Source organism: Acomys minous (assembly GCF_964271855.1).
Source record: "Acomys minous genome assembly, chromosome: 5".
In the NCBI taxonomy this organism is placed as follows: Eukaryota; Metazoa; Chordata; class Mammalia; order Rodentia; family Muridae; genus Acomys; species Acomys minous.
The window spans coordinates 114949515-114966962 of record NC_140494.1 but is presented as its reverse complement, the minus strand read 5'-3'; the positions used below and the strand labels follow the sequence as shown (position 1 = coordinate 114966962).

General features: G+C 40.1%; 1 protein-coding gene across 3 annotated transcripts in view; it reads left to right on the top strand.

Annotated features, from left to right (window-relative positions):
* SCAPER (S-phase cyclin A associated protein in the ER) overlaps window positions 1-17448 on the top strand; it is a 324408-nt gene that overhangs the window by 263053 nt on the left and 43907 nt on the right. For all 3 annotated transcript variants that reach the window (XM_084782519.1, XM_084782517.1, XM_084782518.1), the window contains exons 26-27: window positions 4942-5174; window positions 11700-11855. In XM_084782519.1, the coding sequence (XP_084638645.1) occupies window positions 4942-5174; window positions 11700-11855 (389 nt within the window). The remainder of the gene's footprint in view (window positions 1-4941; window positions 5175-11699; window positions 11856-17448) is intronic.

Below are 17448 nucleotides of genomic sequence, written 5' to 3'. Positions count from 1 at the left end.
CATCAGGCTGGTCTCGAACTCACAGCGGTCCTCTGCCTCCCAAGGGCTGAGATCAAAGGCATGTGCCACCACACCCGGTGAAACAGCCATCTCTTAATGAAGGAGACAGGATGTGGGGGATAACTAATTTTTCTGTGTACCAGTGGAAAAAGACTCAAAGCTAAGGGGTCTTCATGCAGAGGTTTTAAGAGGTCTGTAAATTCAATGTGTCCAGAGTATTACATGTATTATGACTTTTATGGGTGGAAGTGGAAAAAAACTAACGTTGAGTGATATCACTGAACAGTATTGCCCTTGGCCCAGCTGCTCTGTAGGAAATGAATTCCAACCAATAACAGGATCTGTAATTGAGAGCAAGCTGCTTACATGTCACCTCTGCAAATGGCACATCTCGCACATAGAAGTGAAGCAGTGTGCTGCTTTGGATAGTTGTCTTCAGCAGTATGTGTATCTTTTCCATACAGTTCTACTTGTTTTTCTTTGTAGCAGAACTTGTTTTTGACAACTTTATGGAGTCATCTTGTGCCACTGAAGCTAAACCTCTCCTTACCTTAATTCTGGCCATTTTTATGTTTTTTCGTGTTTCTGTTGAAACACTGCCATAACTTGGAACCAAGAGAACAGATTTATCCAGAGGGAGAAAAAATATGTCTTTGCACATTTGAACACAATGACTTAACCAAACGAACACTACTCTTATCATGGCTAGGGTTCCTATTGCTGTGATAAAGCACCATGAACCAAAACCAACGTGGGGAAGAACGGATTTGTTTAACTTGGCTTACACTTGGAGCAATGGTCATCGCTGAGGGAACTCAAGCAGAGGCCGTGAAGGGTTTCTGCTTACCAGCGTGCTCTCAGGGCTTATTCATCCTGCGTTCCTATATATCCAAGCTCTGTAGAGAGATAGCACCACCCACAATGGGCAGGGCTGTCTCACAGCAGTTAGTAATTAAGAAAATGGCCAATCTGGTAAAGGCCCTTTCTGTATTGAGGTTCCCTCCTCCAAAAGGACTCCAGCTTGGGGTGAGTTGACATAAAATAACCAACACAATTCTTACAAGTAAAAGGGCCAATACTGAAAGGAGGAAAATAGAGATGGGAGAAGGGAGGCTACCTTCTTTGTGTTTACATTATAAAACCCTGGCAAAAAGTTATATTTGTGAATTTCAAAAACCGTCAGCTAATAAGAGATGGGAAGAGAATAGGAATAGAATGAAAACTGATTTACATAATATTTAGCCTTTTTTTTTTTTTTTTTTTTTTTTTTTTTTTTTTTTAGGCAAATGAAGAAGCATTTGGTTCCCAAATGACATTTACAGCTTCTGGACGATGTCATTAGTATATTTCAGCCAGTATTAACACAATGGCCATTTAATATTGGGTTTTTCTTTAGCCAACAGGGGAATCCATTGGGTTGTTTGTTGGTTGGTTGGCTGGTTTCAAGATAGGGTTTCTCTGTGTAGCCTTGGCTGTCCTGGACTTACGTCATAGACCAGGCTGGCCTAGAACTCACAAAGATCTACCTACCTCTGCTTCCCTGGGTGCTGGGATTACAGAGATGTGCCTCCCACCCTCACAGACTGGATCCTCACCTGGACTCCTCTCTGATACCCTGTTGTTGCCCTGTGTTATGGAGATCCTGCAGCTTCGGATCTGAAGGACTGACCCCTTCATGCACTCCAGCAGTTCACGAGTGGCATAGTTGTGAGGGTGGGTCAACTCAAAGCCCTGGATGTGTTCCTGGGTGATAGCTGACATGGTCAGCCTGCCAGCTGTCCTGCACTGCCCCAGCTATTTCACCAATGCCAGTTAGGGGCAGAGCTTGCTCTCAGGCCCTCAGGGCCACACCCACAGGGTCAGCTCTCATGCCTTCAGGGCAAGCTCTCCCACAATGCCCAGGCAAGGTTTGGAGCCAGCTCTTCACAGCCCTCAGATATCAACATGACCCCAGAAGCAGCCCAGACCAGGATGTCCATCTGCCCTTTGGTGATAACAGACCCCTGCTGCTGCAGGGCCACAAACCCAGGCATGGTCCTTGGTTTCAGCACAGGCCAAGACCTCACCATGGCCTTAGGTGGCATGACCAGCTGCTCCACTAGGAGGTTCCTTACGACCCTTAAATTTGTAGTTCTATCTCTCTTCATTGTGCACACATCCTTCTGCTTCTCTTTCTTTTCCATCTCTCCATCACTTACTTGCTCATTTTCATGGCACCCAGGGCTTCAAGGTGTCAGAGAGTGTCTAAGGAGTGCTGTGCCCTGCCCATGCCCTGTGGCACCAAACTTGGGGTCACCTCAGGCTTGCTCTGTTAGCCCATGCCGTATGCCCCCAGGCAGGGATGATCTTGTGAATGCTCTGCCTGCCTGGGTTGCTCAGTGCCTTACTGGAGGTTGTCTCTAAGATATATTTATCTATGTGTAAAGAAAGTCTCCTAATTGTATCCCTCTCTCTCTTTCCCTTCCGATCCCCCCTCCCTCCAAGAACCTCCTTATGGAGATGGCTTCAAATGTGGCAAACAAGCCACTGGGAAAAAGGTTCTCCTTTCTACCACAGACATAATTCTGCCTTTAAAAGGGCAAGCTTGGGGGCTGGAGAGATGGCTCGGAGGTTAAGAGCACCAGCTGCTCTTCCAAAGGTCCTGAGTTCAATTCCCAGCAACCACATGGTGGCTCATAACCATCTATGAGATCTGGTGCCCTCTTCTGGTGTACATAGAGGCAAAATTCTGTGTATATATGATGAATAAATAAATCTTTAAAAAAAAGGGGGGGGGCAAACTTGGATGCAGGCAGAACCGACGGCCAAACTCTACCTACACAGGGTAAGCAAGTCCACAATACTTCCTGCCTCACAAATATGTCTGTCAGATATATTGGGCCATAAGGCTGAAGAAGAAACTCTAACATTATAGAGTGTTTTGGGTGACTGTTCAGGTAGAAAACTGTCTCTGTCATCTTCTCATTTGGAAAGCTACTAACCTGCACTCCTGGCATACTCAGATAATCAAATTTATTCCTTTTCAAGTCTCTGATGTAGTTGAAGACCAGTAGCTTAATTTTACAATGAAGCTTAGTTGTTCAGGGGTTAAGATCTCTCTAGGTCTAGATAGATGTTTTAAGTTGATAATGACAAGATGTGATAGAGATTGACCTACATTTAGAAATTTATTTATTTATTTACATTCAGAATTTTAGATGCACCAAGATAGGAAAAATGTTTTCTTCAAGGCTGTCAAATACAAATAGCCAAAACACTAAGAATGCAACATTTATATAATTCTTGATGTGTCATGGTTCTTCTTGCTATAGATAGATTATTGTATATATGTGTAATAATATAAATGTATATGTAAAAAATAAAAAATGTTTAACTAATAAAAAAAAGAAAGTCTCTAACATAAAACACAGAGAACATGCTCAGAAGAAACAGAGGTCATGCAATATATTAAAGAAAGTCTCCTTTAAAATGAATTCTTCTTTAAAACACACAATTTTACAAAATTAATTAAATTAAATGAAAATCATCATGGAGGAGCTGGGAGGGAGCCAAATCGGTAAAGCACTTGCCTCACGAGCATGAGGACCTGAGTTTGCAATGCCAAGACCCACATAAAAGCCAAGTGCAGTGGCATGTGCCTGTAATCCCACCAATGGCAATATGGGGAAGCAGAGACAGGTGGGCCCTGGAAGCTTATTTCCACTGAGAGACCAACCCTGACCCTGTCTCAAACAAAAGGTAGAAAGTGCCTGAGGGGCAACACAATGTGACCCTGTGTGTTAGAAAAAGAATGTTTTGCCATTTTGTAATTTTTTTAAATGCACGTTTTATCCTAATCCTTAAATTAGTTTTTCCATTAATTTGTTTATTAATTTCTTAACAGCCTGACCCCAGCCCTCTTCCTCCTCTCCTCACAGTCCCACTCTCATGCTCCCCTCTCCCCATTTCCCATTCCATTCTCCTCAGAGAAGGGAAGGACCTATGGGTACCAACCCATCCTGGCACCTCAAGCCACAGCAGGACTAAGTGCGTCCTCTCCAACTGAGGCCAGACAAGGCAGCCTAGCTAGGGGAAAGGGATCCAAAAACAGGCAACAGAGTCAGAGACAGCCTCTATTCCAATTGTGAAGGGACCTACATGATGACAAGGCTGCACATCTACATATGTGTAAGGGCCCTAGGTCTGGCCCATGCAAGCTCTTTGGTTGGTGGTTCAGTCTCTGTTGAGTCCCCATGGGCCCAGGTTCGTTTACTTGGTAGGTCTTCTTGTGGTGTCCTTGACCTCTCTGGCTCCCTCAGTCCTTCCTCCCACTCTTCCACAAGACTCCCCAAGCTAGGCCTATTGCTCGGCTGTGGGTCTCTGCATGTGTTCCCATCAGCGGCTGCATGAAGCCTCTCAGAAGACACTGATGCTAGGCTCCTGTCTGCAGTCATAACGGAGTATCGTTAGTAGTGACAGGTTGGGTCTCAAGTCGGGCCAGTCACTGGCTTGTCATTCCCTCAATCTCTGTTCCACCTTTATCACTACAGTTCTTGTAGGCAGGACAAATTTTGGGTTGGAGGTTTTATAGGTAGGTTGCGTTAGATATTTTTAAGACTCTACTCTCACATGAAACAGTGTTCTAAGTGTATAAATTTGAGTTCATATAGAATTTTAGTATAGTTGATAGGAACCTATAATGTAGGCATGTCATTATCTGTGTTTTATAGATAAACAGAATTTAGGAAAAAAAAAAAGTTCCCAAGTGCCACTTGACTAATAAAGGCAAAACTGGGATTTGAACTGGCCACCTAACCTCTGAGTAGTACATTTGAATACAACTAATTCCTCATTGCCTTAGGTAGAATTTCAGAAATTTTTATGTTTCTAGAAATATTCCAAATCATCTCTGTCTGACTTTCATGGTTTCACTGAAGTATACTCACTGTTTTTTATTTCCAGGTTTATGTTCCAGATGAAAATAATCCTGTTTTGGGAAGAAACACAAATAAACAAGTTTTTGAAGGCTTGACAACTGGACTTCTCAGGACCGGTGCTCTGGTTTTTAGTTGTCTGATTGCCAACCGACCAGATGAAAACAGCCGGCCAGGTACACCAAAAATAACAACACAGGAAATGAAAAACAAACCCTCACAAGGTGATGCTTTTAACAGTCGCGTTCAAGACCTTATCAGGTAAATCACTACATTTCCTAAAATGTTTTTTCTTAAAGATATTAAAAATAATTTGAATTTAGGACCCATGAGATAGCTGTAGTCTTTGTAGCATTTTCCGTCAATTTTTTGGTAGAATCTATACCATCATTTGTAGAAAGAAGGAAAAGCCACGTAGAGCTCAGCTACCACTCTCAGGTGTGGTGCCAGAGTCCTGCAGTGTCACAGTAGCACCGCTTTCCTGCTCACACATTGAGTTCCAATTATACACCTGAAGTTACCATGTATGAGACGTCTTACAGGTAAGACATTGCAGTCTGCAGTCCTATGAATATACAGCTTCTAATTTAGACTAGGTGAGGAAATTGTTCTGGGCAGTTAAATGCTTTGGCCAAGGTTATGTAATGAGTTAAAAAAGTAGAGAGGAGAGCTGAGACCGGAGCTCACATCTAGTTAGGATCTTAACATCTGTACTCTTTCCTCCACACAAATGTGGCAGTTTCTGACCCCCATTGGGGCCTGCTCTGCTTCCTTCAAAGGTCTCCTTTGCTCCAGGGAAATTTACTCCTACTTTAGCATCTGAACTTTTTTCCCTTTGTGACTCTTGAATCAGGTAGAACGTTTAATTTCCCAGCAGAGATCCATCTGGTGTTAATCAGTTACTGTTCCACCACTCAGCAAGCCTTCTGTGGTCTGCACTGATCTTTGGATTCCAAATCCACGCAATTTGTTGCTCTATGAAACTTATGGTAGGTTAATAGAGAAAGAAAATGGCCCCTCTGCATTGGTTTCTTTCACAGTTCATAAATCTCCTCTGGCTTGTTATACTGATTCTTGGGGAATAGTTGTTCCGTTCAGCATCCTTCGTACTCTTGATCGCTTCCTTCGCTTCCCCCTTTATCTGCCTGCCTCTTTCCCAAGCATATTTATTGCTGGAGAGTACCAGGCCCTTTGGATCCACAGCCATCTATCTTGGAACACTTGACTTTTACCCTCCCTGACCTTTCTCTCAGTTGCTTGATCCCATTCAATTTCCTCATGTCCTTTGGTCTCTGTAGAACTTAGCCATCGCTGCTGACGAATGTCACTGTGTCCCAGCATTCTCCCTGAGGCTGTCTTGTGATGCAGCAGCCCCTGCATTCTTGTCACCCAGACAGTTTAGCCCCATGCCTTGGCTGTGATGAGGCAGAAGGCCCAGCCATGCTTCAGAGCAATTCCAGTCAGCCTTCTAGGAGAAAACGCATGTATTACTAAGTTGCCAAATCCTTCTTGTGGGGAGAAGTAGTGCTGCTCTTCTGTCCAGCCAGATAACCGGTGTGGCTTTGAAAAGATGATTCCACAAGCACAGCACCTGAGAACCAACACTTGCCAGTCTTCCCTGACTTGAACAACTTTGTAGAATGATGTTTTCTTAAAGATAATGCATTATACCAACTGTAATCCAAGTTAGGTACTCATTTTTCTCTATCATATTGCCAAATATGTCCCAAATGGAGACTGAAGAATTGAGAGTCCGTGTTCTTTTCTGAAATGCCTCTTTTCTGTGCCCATATTGTAACATACACTTCATCAAGGCCTTTATGGTTATGTATATTTCTACTAGCTATAACTATTTATATGCTATTGAAGAAATATCCATTTCTAAAACTCAGATGGGTCTTTTACAGAGAACTTTCATTTGTATTATTATTTTCATCATCTTTGTCATAAGGAGAAAGCAATTTCTTTTGAGAAATTTCCTATTCTGCATCCAAAAATATAAAATATATCTTTCTGAACTTATATTACCTCACTCAATGTAATTTTCCTCAGTTCCAGCCATTTACTGGTAAATATTATAATTTCATTTCTCTTTTTTTATACAAAACATGTTTTATTCCTGAAAAACTAATACTTGCATCAGATTTTGTATATGGGTGAATGGTGGGTTTTTTCTCTTTTACAGTCAGCAGGAGAGTGAGTCAGAGCTTATACAGAATGACCTCAGAAGTATGGCAGTCTAGACACTTACAGTGCTGCACCAATCAGAATTTTTATTTTAATTGTCACCATATCTTTCTAAAAAACAAACTTTCTTTGTGCAATCCTCTGTTAGACATGAAAATTTTGAATATATACTTATCTCTGGAGCTGTTATCTGACTTATTCCTGAGGTGGATCTTGAACAGAGATAGAGCAAACCCTGACATGAGTCGCTTTCTTTTTACCTGGCACAGAGCAGGCATGAATTTATTTTTTTCACTGTTTAAATGTTCTCTCTTTCATTTTGGTAGCTGCTAACCTGCACTTCCGGTTTACTCAGGTAATTAAGTTTTATTCCTTCTCAAGTCTCTGATAGTTTACTATCAGAGTAATAGTGATAGTAAACTATCTGAAGACCAGATAGTTTAGTCTTACAATTAAGTTTAGTTGTTCAGGGGTTAAGTTATCTTTAGGTTTAGATAGATGTTTTAAGTTGATAGAGATGAGATATGATAGATAATGATTTTCATTGAGAATTTTAGACTCACCAAGATAGGAAAGATGTTTTCTTCAAGGTTACCAAATACAAATAGCCAAAACACTATGAATATAACATTTATATAATTCCTGATTGTTTCATGGCTCTTCTCACTGTATGTAGTTTATTTTATTTATGTGTAGTAATATAAATGTATATATAAATAAAGAAATATAATTTCACTAAAAAAGGTTCTTTTTTATAAGTACATCAATATGCACAAAAACAGTATTGTAGATATTGCTCCAACAGCTTGTAGCTATTTTTTCTATTAATCTCAGATTTTGGATTTTTTTCTTATTATCAACAATGCCACATCTATAACTACCTCCTCACCTTCATTCCTTTACCCATTTGCTCTCTTCTAAGACCTACATCATTATGTTACAGCTGACATACATGATTTCCATGCCTGTCTATGTGTCTGTATGAGCATAGGTAAATACACATAAATAATATATTCAACTTTCAATTTTATGAGTTCTTAACATTTATATGCTCTGATAGTATTTTGCCAACTACTATTTGATGCAGTTAAATTCAACATTTTTAAATAATTATAAAATTTTTAAAAATTATAAAATAAAATTATAAAATAAATAACTAATTAATATTAATTTTTATTATTAAATTATAATATAATTACAAAATAAATATTATTTATTTGCCTGTTCCCATAGGAAACTGATTCCTCCCTTTCACTATTCACTAAAAAGTGGAGCCGACATCTTCCTAGACGTGTTCTCTGTTTGTATGAGTTTCAAGGCCATGTGCTTATAGGAGGGATTTGTAGATGACAGGATAAATGAATCTTCATCTTTACCAGATAATACCACACTGTTCTCCATAGAAACTGTATAATTTTCCATTTCTATCATCAAAAAGTAGGAGTTCCCATTTCCCATATCCTTGTTTTTATAGTTCTAAAGGGTATAAGATGTTAAGTGGCTATTGTCTTCATTTACATTGCACTTTTCATAACTGAGGTGGAACATTGTTCGTCGCCTCACTATTTGGTTGTAGAAAAGAGAAACCATTATAATTTGAATTTAAATTGAAAGGGTTTAATGTAAAAAAAAAAAATAAGTGCCTACAAAATTATCTATGTTGGGTCTCCAAGAGCCCCCCAAAAAATAATGTAAAACTGTAGGGCTATTACATCTGTAGACATCAAGAACTACTAACTCTTAAAAAATTAAGAATTGTGCTAGACCAAGGGACTGAGGAGATTGCTTAGTGGATAAGAGTACTGGCTATGAAACTGAGTTCAAGTCCCCAGCACCTATAGAAAAGCTAATTATACAGATTACATGCCTGTGGCCCTGCATTAGGGGACAGAGACAGGTGGATCCTGGGTGCTCATTGACCAGACAATGTGCTTCAGGTTCAGTGAGAGGCCCTGTCTAAAAATAGGTGGAAAACAATAGCATTTATATCACATTTATCTAATGGATTACACACTGCAGAATGAGTTTAGGTCACTTTTACCTACGGATAGTATACTGGGCATTATACAAGTCTATATTCTAATTTTCCTTAGTTCTAACAGTTACTAAAAATGATTGGGGATGGGGGGAATAACAACTTTGAGCCAATGTAAAGCCGTGGTTTAAGATGGGAGGTCTGTTTGTTAGGAGACAGAGCCAGGCAGAGCCACTCACTTGTTCTTTCTCCCATTCCTCTCCAACTGTGCTGGACCTTGGTAGCACAGACCTGTAATTCAAACTCTGCAGAGGCACAAGAGAAGTGAATTGAAGGTCAGCCTAGGCTGTACTATAAAACATGTAAAAGAAAAGAAAACTATTTCCAGTTGTGTATATTTATTTCCGTTTACCTAGTCAGGTCCTACTTCATGACTGGAAGATCTGTGTGCTCAGGACTGTCATGTCTTTCTGATACAGTGGCCTTTTTCTCATTCTTTGTGTTAAGTACTCATCACTGTAGAGTTCTACTTTAGTATTAGTATGCCACAGATCGTCTCTTACGTTTGCTGCTGGAAGAGTCTGGTTTGTTCCAGCTTTCTTTAAGCATAGTAAAGATGCTGTTCCATTGTCATCTGACTTCCTCATTTCTTACAGGAAATCAGCTTCTGCTTATATCATTTTTCTCCTGTAAATAATGTCTCTTTTTTTGTCACTTCTTTCAAGATTTTGTCTTTGACTTTCTGCAGTTGACAACCTGTTTAAATGTAGATCATTTGTGCTTGTCCTACCCAAAGTTGGTTGAACTCCTTGAGTCTATATAAATTGCTGTTTTTATGCATAAACAGAAATCTACCCCAAAAATACCTCTACAAAGAAATTTTCAGTTATATTTGTAATTTATGTGAAACATTTGAAAGAAAAAATGCTACCAGTCACACAGATTCTTCTCAAAGAAGAGAATATTACACTTGCTACTTTGCTTTATGATGCCAGTAGAAATGCTAATAATCAAGTCTGACAAAAATATTACCCTCAAAATCCCACATCAGTATCCCTTACAATGAATGTAGTATAGGAATCTTTGACAAAGGTTAGCAGTTAACATACTAAAAGAGATGTCCAGGTGTGGTTAATTCTAGAAATGGAGTACTAGTTTAATATTTTAACCCATGTTAATTGATTTCCAAGGATAATAAAAGGTCAAATGTTGTATGTGGGTTTTTTTTCTCCCATCCTAAGCTCTTGGAATAATAACTCATGAAACTCAATTATTAATCTACAAATACTCTGGCCATATAGCCAGGCTCTTTTCTGACTAAATCATAACTTAAAATAACCCATTTATACTAACTTATAATTTACCATGTGGCTGGTCCCAGAGCTCAGGCACCATCTTCCTCACACCCTGGCAGCTGAATCTTGCATTCCTGACTCCATCCCAGAACTTCTGCCTGACTGATATCCCACCTATTTCCTGAGTCAGCCATAGGCTGTAGGTTTTTTTGGTTTGGGTTTTGTGGGGCAAGGGGGGGAGGGGAGGGGTTGGGAGTGGGGGATGGGTTTGGGTTTGGGTTTGGTTTTTTGAGACTGGGTTTCTCTATGTGTAGCCCTGGCTGTCCTGCGCTCACTTTGTAGACCAGGGAGGCCTCAAACTCACAGAGATCTGCCTACCTCTGCCTCCCAAGTGCTGGGAGGCTTGTGCCACCACGCCCAGCAATACCCACAGTTTTCAATAGAGATGGCAAGTTATTTTGTGGAACATTCCTAGTTTGCCCTCATGATTCAATTAAAGTTATGCTTTGGGGGGCGGTTTGGGGGGTTTTTTTTTTTGGTTTTGGTTTTGGTTTTGGTTTTTCGAGACAGGGTCTCTCTCTCTCTGTAGCCTTGGCTGTCCTAGACTCGCTTTGTAAATCAGGCTGGCATCAAACCCACAGCAATCCACCTGCCTCTGCCTCCCAAGTGCTAGCATGTGCCACCACGCCTGGCTCATCTTTTTATTTTGACAAGTAAGAATCTTAATGTTTCTAATGTTCTTAATGGTGGTTTTATTTTAATGGGGAACCTACAGTTGATATTAGAATTTTAAAGTGTTAACAAGAGTATTTGGGGAGCATGCCCATGTTGGCAGTCCTGGGTAAACTCAGTGGACCACAAAACACATGGTAGTGGGAAGGGGCTGTTGGGAGAAAAGGATAAGAAATTGTGAGATGGTCAGTTAGACCAGAGTGTGGTGTGTGGTGTGTGCCTGTGTCTGTGTCTCTGTGACATTGTAAAGAATAAACTAATTTTTTAAAGTGTATCTGGCAAGCATCAACTTGTCTTCTAAGTCCCTGTGTTGTGGTGAATTTAGTTCTCTAGTCCTTAAAAAAGTACTACTTGTTAAGACTGTAGAAATCATTACAATTTTTTTCACCTGTTGTCAGATTCTTCAGACCAAGAAAAATGATCAGAGAATGGCTGATCATTTAGTACTAAATCCAAGAATATTGGTATTTAAGTTGTTTTATTCAAACCTATGTTCTGTCTGCATGTTGAGGGATTCAAGCCTGGATGTGCTAATTTATCATGGAAGATGAAGATATTCATCTGTACAGATTGAGACTTACTATTCTCTCTCACTAGCTATGTGGTGAACATGGGTCTGATCGACAGACTTCATGGCTGCTTCCTCTCAGTGCAAGGCCCAGTGGATGAGAATCCCAAGATGGCCACGTTTCTGCAGCATGCCGCAGGATTTTTACGTGGACTGTGTCTGCTCTGCTTTGCTGTCACTGGAAGGTAAGACTCACATGTTGGAGTGTCTGCTAAGTTTTGCCTGTCTGTGAATTTCACTGCTGTGTGGTGGTCACGTGGCCTCCTCCCCTGTATTTTCCTTGTCATTGATTTTCCACACTGAAACATGGATTGCTGTTTTCTTTGAGGGTGAGATGGATGCTTCTGCCAGAGCCTCATTTTTCCACAGGTATCATAACTTGACTGTCTAAAGACCTGAGTGAGTCCAGTTCCTCTTCTTCTGAGATCCAGAGGCGTCATGTTGTCTTCTGGCAGTCAGAGAGCCAGTGACAAAACATAGACCGAACCAAACCAGGCCATTAGCCCAGAACAGTACAGCCTCACCATTTATTTTCTCTATTTTTCTTCTTCCAAAGTACCAAAACAAAGGAGTCCTCCAACAACAGTAGCACCCTGAAGGTCCCTGCAGCTCATGAGTATAGTTAAAGCAAAGTGTTAGGCCTGCTATGGGCTCGAGCACCACCTTTTTAGGTGTCCTCAGAAACAATTCTAAGGCCCTCAGGATGGTCCAGTGGTTAAAACCCACATCAGGCCTGATGACCTGACTTTGACCCCCAGTACTCAGGGTGGAAAGAAAGAACTCCCAAAACTTGTCCTCTGACTTCCACGTATACACATTGTTGCATATATGTGCCCAGCACCCATACACACAATAAAATTAATAAATTAAAAAGCAACAGTTCCCTGGGAGGGACAGGGACTCTCGTGGATGTTCTTTCCTCTCTGCGTGAGAGTCACTCACAGTAGAGACTTGGTATTTTGATAGGAATATGATATATTACTAAAGCATAGCAAAGATATTCAGCAAAGTAGTTTGCTTAAAATTAAATTCTAAACAGCAGTTATTTGTAGCTTGAATTTTCTTTCATCATATGTTTTAAAGGTTTTTCACAAAGAAAAAGTATTTGAAGCTTATAAAATCTAGCTTCTTAAACAAATATGACCCATCTTTTCCATGGCACACAGAATGCAAATACTATGTGCATAGTGTTTTATGAGAAAGGCATTTCTTCTCAAATAAACATTAGTTTTGTCCATTACACACAGACTCCCTAAACTCACCTTGTCTTCCTTACTGTGACCCAGTCCCTTACCTCTGTGACATTCATAGGAAGATTAAAACTGTTTGAGATTTTAAGGCAGCAAAGATAACTTGTGTTCAGTTTTTCAAGTAGTTTCTATCTAGGAATTTAACCACGGTCTGCCTTTCTGAGGATAGAATCAGGAATAGTCTTGACCACACTGCAGAGAGTTTGAACCCAGGCTGTCTGGGCATTGGCACCAGCTTAGAGCCCTCCGTCCTGCAGTTAGTGCTTCTGTGGTGGCCTCTTACACAGCACCCTGCCTGGTCCTGGCTCTTTATCTGTAGTACACACGATCACAAACTTGCCAGCATTTTGTCTATGTCACCTGTACTCATTTTGAATTTAAATGACCATCACCAAGGTAAGCATGTGGTTGTTGTATAGTTTGTGTTCCTTACCTCTTGCTTATACAACTTCAGTCATTTGAACTCTGTAGCACTGGAAAGAACTCTAAAGGTCATCATCCGTTGTCTCATTTCCACCCGAAAAACAACTGAGGCAAGCTGACTGAATTAGTACTCAAGATTTCTGTCTTGCTGTTTCTATCTCTAAACTGGACTTAATAGTATTCAGAATGTTAACATGTGTATTTATTTTAATTTTCTCATTTACATACATGGAAAACAGAATTCTTGTATTTCATGTATCATCATGATGGTGTCCAGTGGCACTCACTGAGCATCTCCTGTGTGCCAGATGTTAAGTTAGGTGCTAACAATCCTGCCATTGTGGAGTCAGGCATTCAAACTCTCAGCTACAGTAAAAGAGACTGCACACAGAAGGAAGGAAAACACCCCAAGAGAAGGTCAAGAAACACTTCAGTAGGTGAAGTCTGGGAGTTTTGTTAAGACAGGGTCTCATGTTGTTGCCCCTCTAGCCTGAAACTCCTTATGTAGACCAGGCACCTCGCAGATCTTGGCCTGCCTCTGCCTCCCCAGTGCTGAGATTAAAGACATGCACCACCTCACCCGGCCAGTAGGCTGAATTTTACAGTATGCTTGACAGGTGGAAGGGAAATGCAGTATAGTGTATGGTGCCTTTAGCTCATCTGACAGCCTGTTTATCTACCTGAGGATGTTCTCTGCCAAAGAGGAGGGGACCTAACCCTCAGACAGTAAACTAGTGGGTAATACTCCAGCTTTCCTATCCCTCACTGGCACAGTTCTGAACATGTTCACCACTGTCTCACAGGGTTCCCAGCCTCTTTACTAATAATTCCTTGTTCAACTTTTTACTTGCCCTACTTCCCCCCTCCCCCCCCCCTCTCTCTCTCTCTCTCTCTCTCTCACACACACACACACACACACACACACACACACACACAAATACATTTATGCCCGTATCTTTGTTTAAACATATGCTTGGGGCAGCCTAAGCTAAAATACATGGAGATTTGAAACTATGTGGTATTTTGTGTTCAGTTTGATGTTTCTGTGACCATGGAAAAGAAGGGGCCGTTAATTGAGCTCCTTAAATGTTAGTTCTTGTGAGGCATGGAGGGAAACTACCACTGAATTGTTTGTGTAGGATCAAATTTCTATTCCAGAATGAACACCCCTGAAACATATAGAGATGGGTATAGCCAAAGGATTAGCGAAGAGCTTTCTCGTTGTCCACATGAAAAATACTGAGTGCCTCTAGATCCAGTGAAAATAGAGGGGAGCAAATACAGTAAGATGCGGTAGCATAAATTAGCTAGCAAAGGGCTTGTTGGTGTGGGAAATGAGAAGAATCTAGATAACTCTTCAGGCTTCTGACTTATAAATTTTGAACAGCAAATGATACAGTTGGAAGATTAAGTAGTTGATAGTGATTTACTCTTGATTTCTAAGAATTCTTAATTTTCCCAGGCATCGTGGCACACGCCTTTAATCCCAGCACTTGGGAGGCAGAGGCAGGTGGATCATTGTGAGTTCAAGGCCACACTGTGCTACAAAGCGAATCCAGGACAGCAAAGATAACACAGTGAAACCCTGTCTCAAAAAAAAAAACTATTTAAAAAAAAAAAATTCTTAATTTCCCCCAGTATAATTTCTTTGTTCATCTTCAATGGCTTAGCAAAGGTCCCTTAGCAGGACTTACTGCAAAAGCAGATTATTCTGGACATAAATATGTATAGGTGGTTTGGGACATGTAAACTGCTGCTCTCAAAGTAGGAAAAAATGACCCGCAATTGCTGTTGATGTCATTTTTCAGTCTTCCAGCATTTCCTGAACATCACAGACCTGTACAGGGGTGTTATACCTCTCAGGTTTGTTCACATCTGATGTTTACAGGTCATTTTTGCTGTCCCGTCTTCATTGAAAACTATATTTCTGAACTATGAACTGAAGTGACCCATTAACGCATTTTGTTAACATGCATTAGAATTTCTGTGCTACCTCACAGCCCAATCTAAGAAGTAGAACCTGTGGGTTTGCTTTATTGTAATAGTTCACACAATACCTGCTTTGGCTCCCAGAGACTAGCTAGAGCCAGACTATGTCAAGGAAGGCTTGTCCTTAAAGCCCTTTTGTGAGTAGCCGGAATAAAAGACAAAGAAGAGCCTCAGAGGCCTTTAAAAGTTGCCTCTTGAACTGGCAGAGCCTGAGATAATTAAGCAGACTAATTGATAGCTCAGGCTTTGAGTAAACACCCTGCACCCTGCCGGCAGCCAGGCCTTTGTGATGGAGTTTGAGCAGGTCCACTTCTGACTCCTCTCCTATTGTGTCCTTAATCTTCTAATTTTTACCTAGGTGTTCTGAAAGACAATTTGGGTGTCAGAATTTGTGCTGTTAATCTATGCTTCAATATGGGAGAGGAAAGCACAGGCCCAAGATTTCTACACCAGGCTTGGTTTTAAACAATGAACTTGTCTTTATTTAAGTAAGGAATGAAAATGTGGTGAAAGAATTTGGTTTTAGTTTAGTATTACTACAAAATTTTAAAATGAAAATTGGACACAAACAATTCTTACTCGCTTAAACAAATCTAAACTATTTATTTTAGGATTTTCAGAAATGCTTATGCTTTGGCCTTTATTGCTATCAGTTTTTCATTCTTGCTATTACAGGAAGTAAAAAGAAAATGACAGTTTCAGGTCTCAGGCAGCATCCTCTAAGATGTGGGCTCCTCAGCAGCACTAAGAGGATCAAAAAGTAATTCGTATTTAGAAATCACAGTCAACATGGGCTTTTCACTTACTCTACAACAACTTACTGAATTCATAACTGTGCTTGTAGTTATGCAGTAGAGCAACTGTGGACCAAGAAGCAGTAGTAAACAAACAAACTATACATACATACATACATACATACATACATACATACATACATACATACATAAAATAATCCTTGCAAATCTTTCAACTCTGAGGGGAAAGAAGAGCTTGTAAGACATGATTGATATTGATTGGCTGGAGAAGACATCTGAATTTTAAAATCATTTTATAAAAAGGAATTTTGTTGTTATGTATATGTTTTCCATTTCCATATCTAAACTATACTAACACAACAAATTGTAGCCAAATGACATTTGGCAGCCAGTGTCATAGAAGATCAGAATGATTCATAATTTAGTCCATTAATTATGTGGGTATAAATGAGTGCTTCTCAAGTGTTTAAGGATGCTTCCAAACCATTTGTTCAAGCAAAGGTAAACTTCTAATTCTGCCTCCCTACCAATCCATTCATTCATTGAACAAATATTTATGTAGCACTTGCTCTGTGCCCAGTCCTATGCTAGACTTGGGAGAAAGCAGAAATGACTCAAGACTCCTATTATGTTCTCAAGAACCCTATAAGTTAGGAGGGGAAAGAAGGTATATATACAAATATCTGTCATTTTAAAAAAATGGTGAGAAAGAAGTTAGAATGCAATTCATACAAGCACTTAGCAGGCTGTCTGGTACATGTATATGCTTAATAAATGTTGGCCACTATCATCATCAACATCCATAGAGCCCAGAAGAGGGAGAGGTCACTCAGAGCTTATGAATTCAATATTTTCTTGAGTAGCTAAAACTTAGCCTGAGACCTAAAAATGGAAATGATAAGAACACATAGAGTTAAGGAAAAGATAAACAACAACAAAAATAGCATAAGCAAAGACATAAAAGCAGAAAAGCATGAATAACGTACAGTACTTTAGCTATACTTTGAATTTTTGGTGGTGATTGTAATGCCTCCCAGATGATGACAAGGTTAAAATGTAAAAATATAAATTATTTTCTGGTATCTTATGGTGACAATAGTGTCACTAATAGCCTTTGAGGAGAAATATGGCCTCCTAAAAAACCAAATTTTGAAGCATTAACAAGTACTGTGTGAATGATGTATTGGAGAGAAGGAAAAAATGGCTATTAATTGAAAGAGAAGTTTCATAAGATGCCTCAGAGATTCTAGAAGTAAAGGTTGAATGAAGCAAAATTCTAGAAGCTACAAGAATAGTCTGCATGGTCACCTGCATGCAGCACCTACAGGATGCTCTCAGCCGGGAAGATGCACGCAGACACA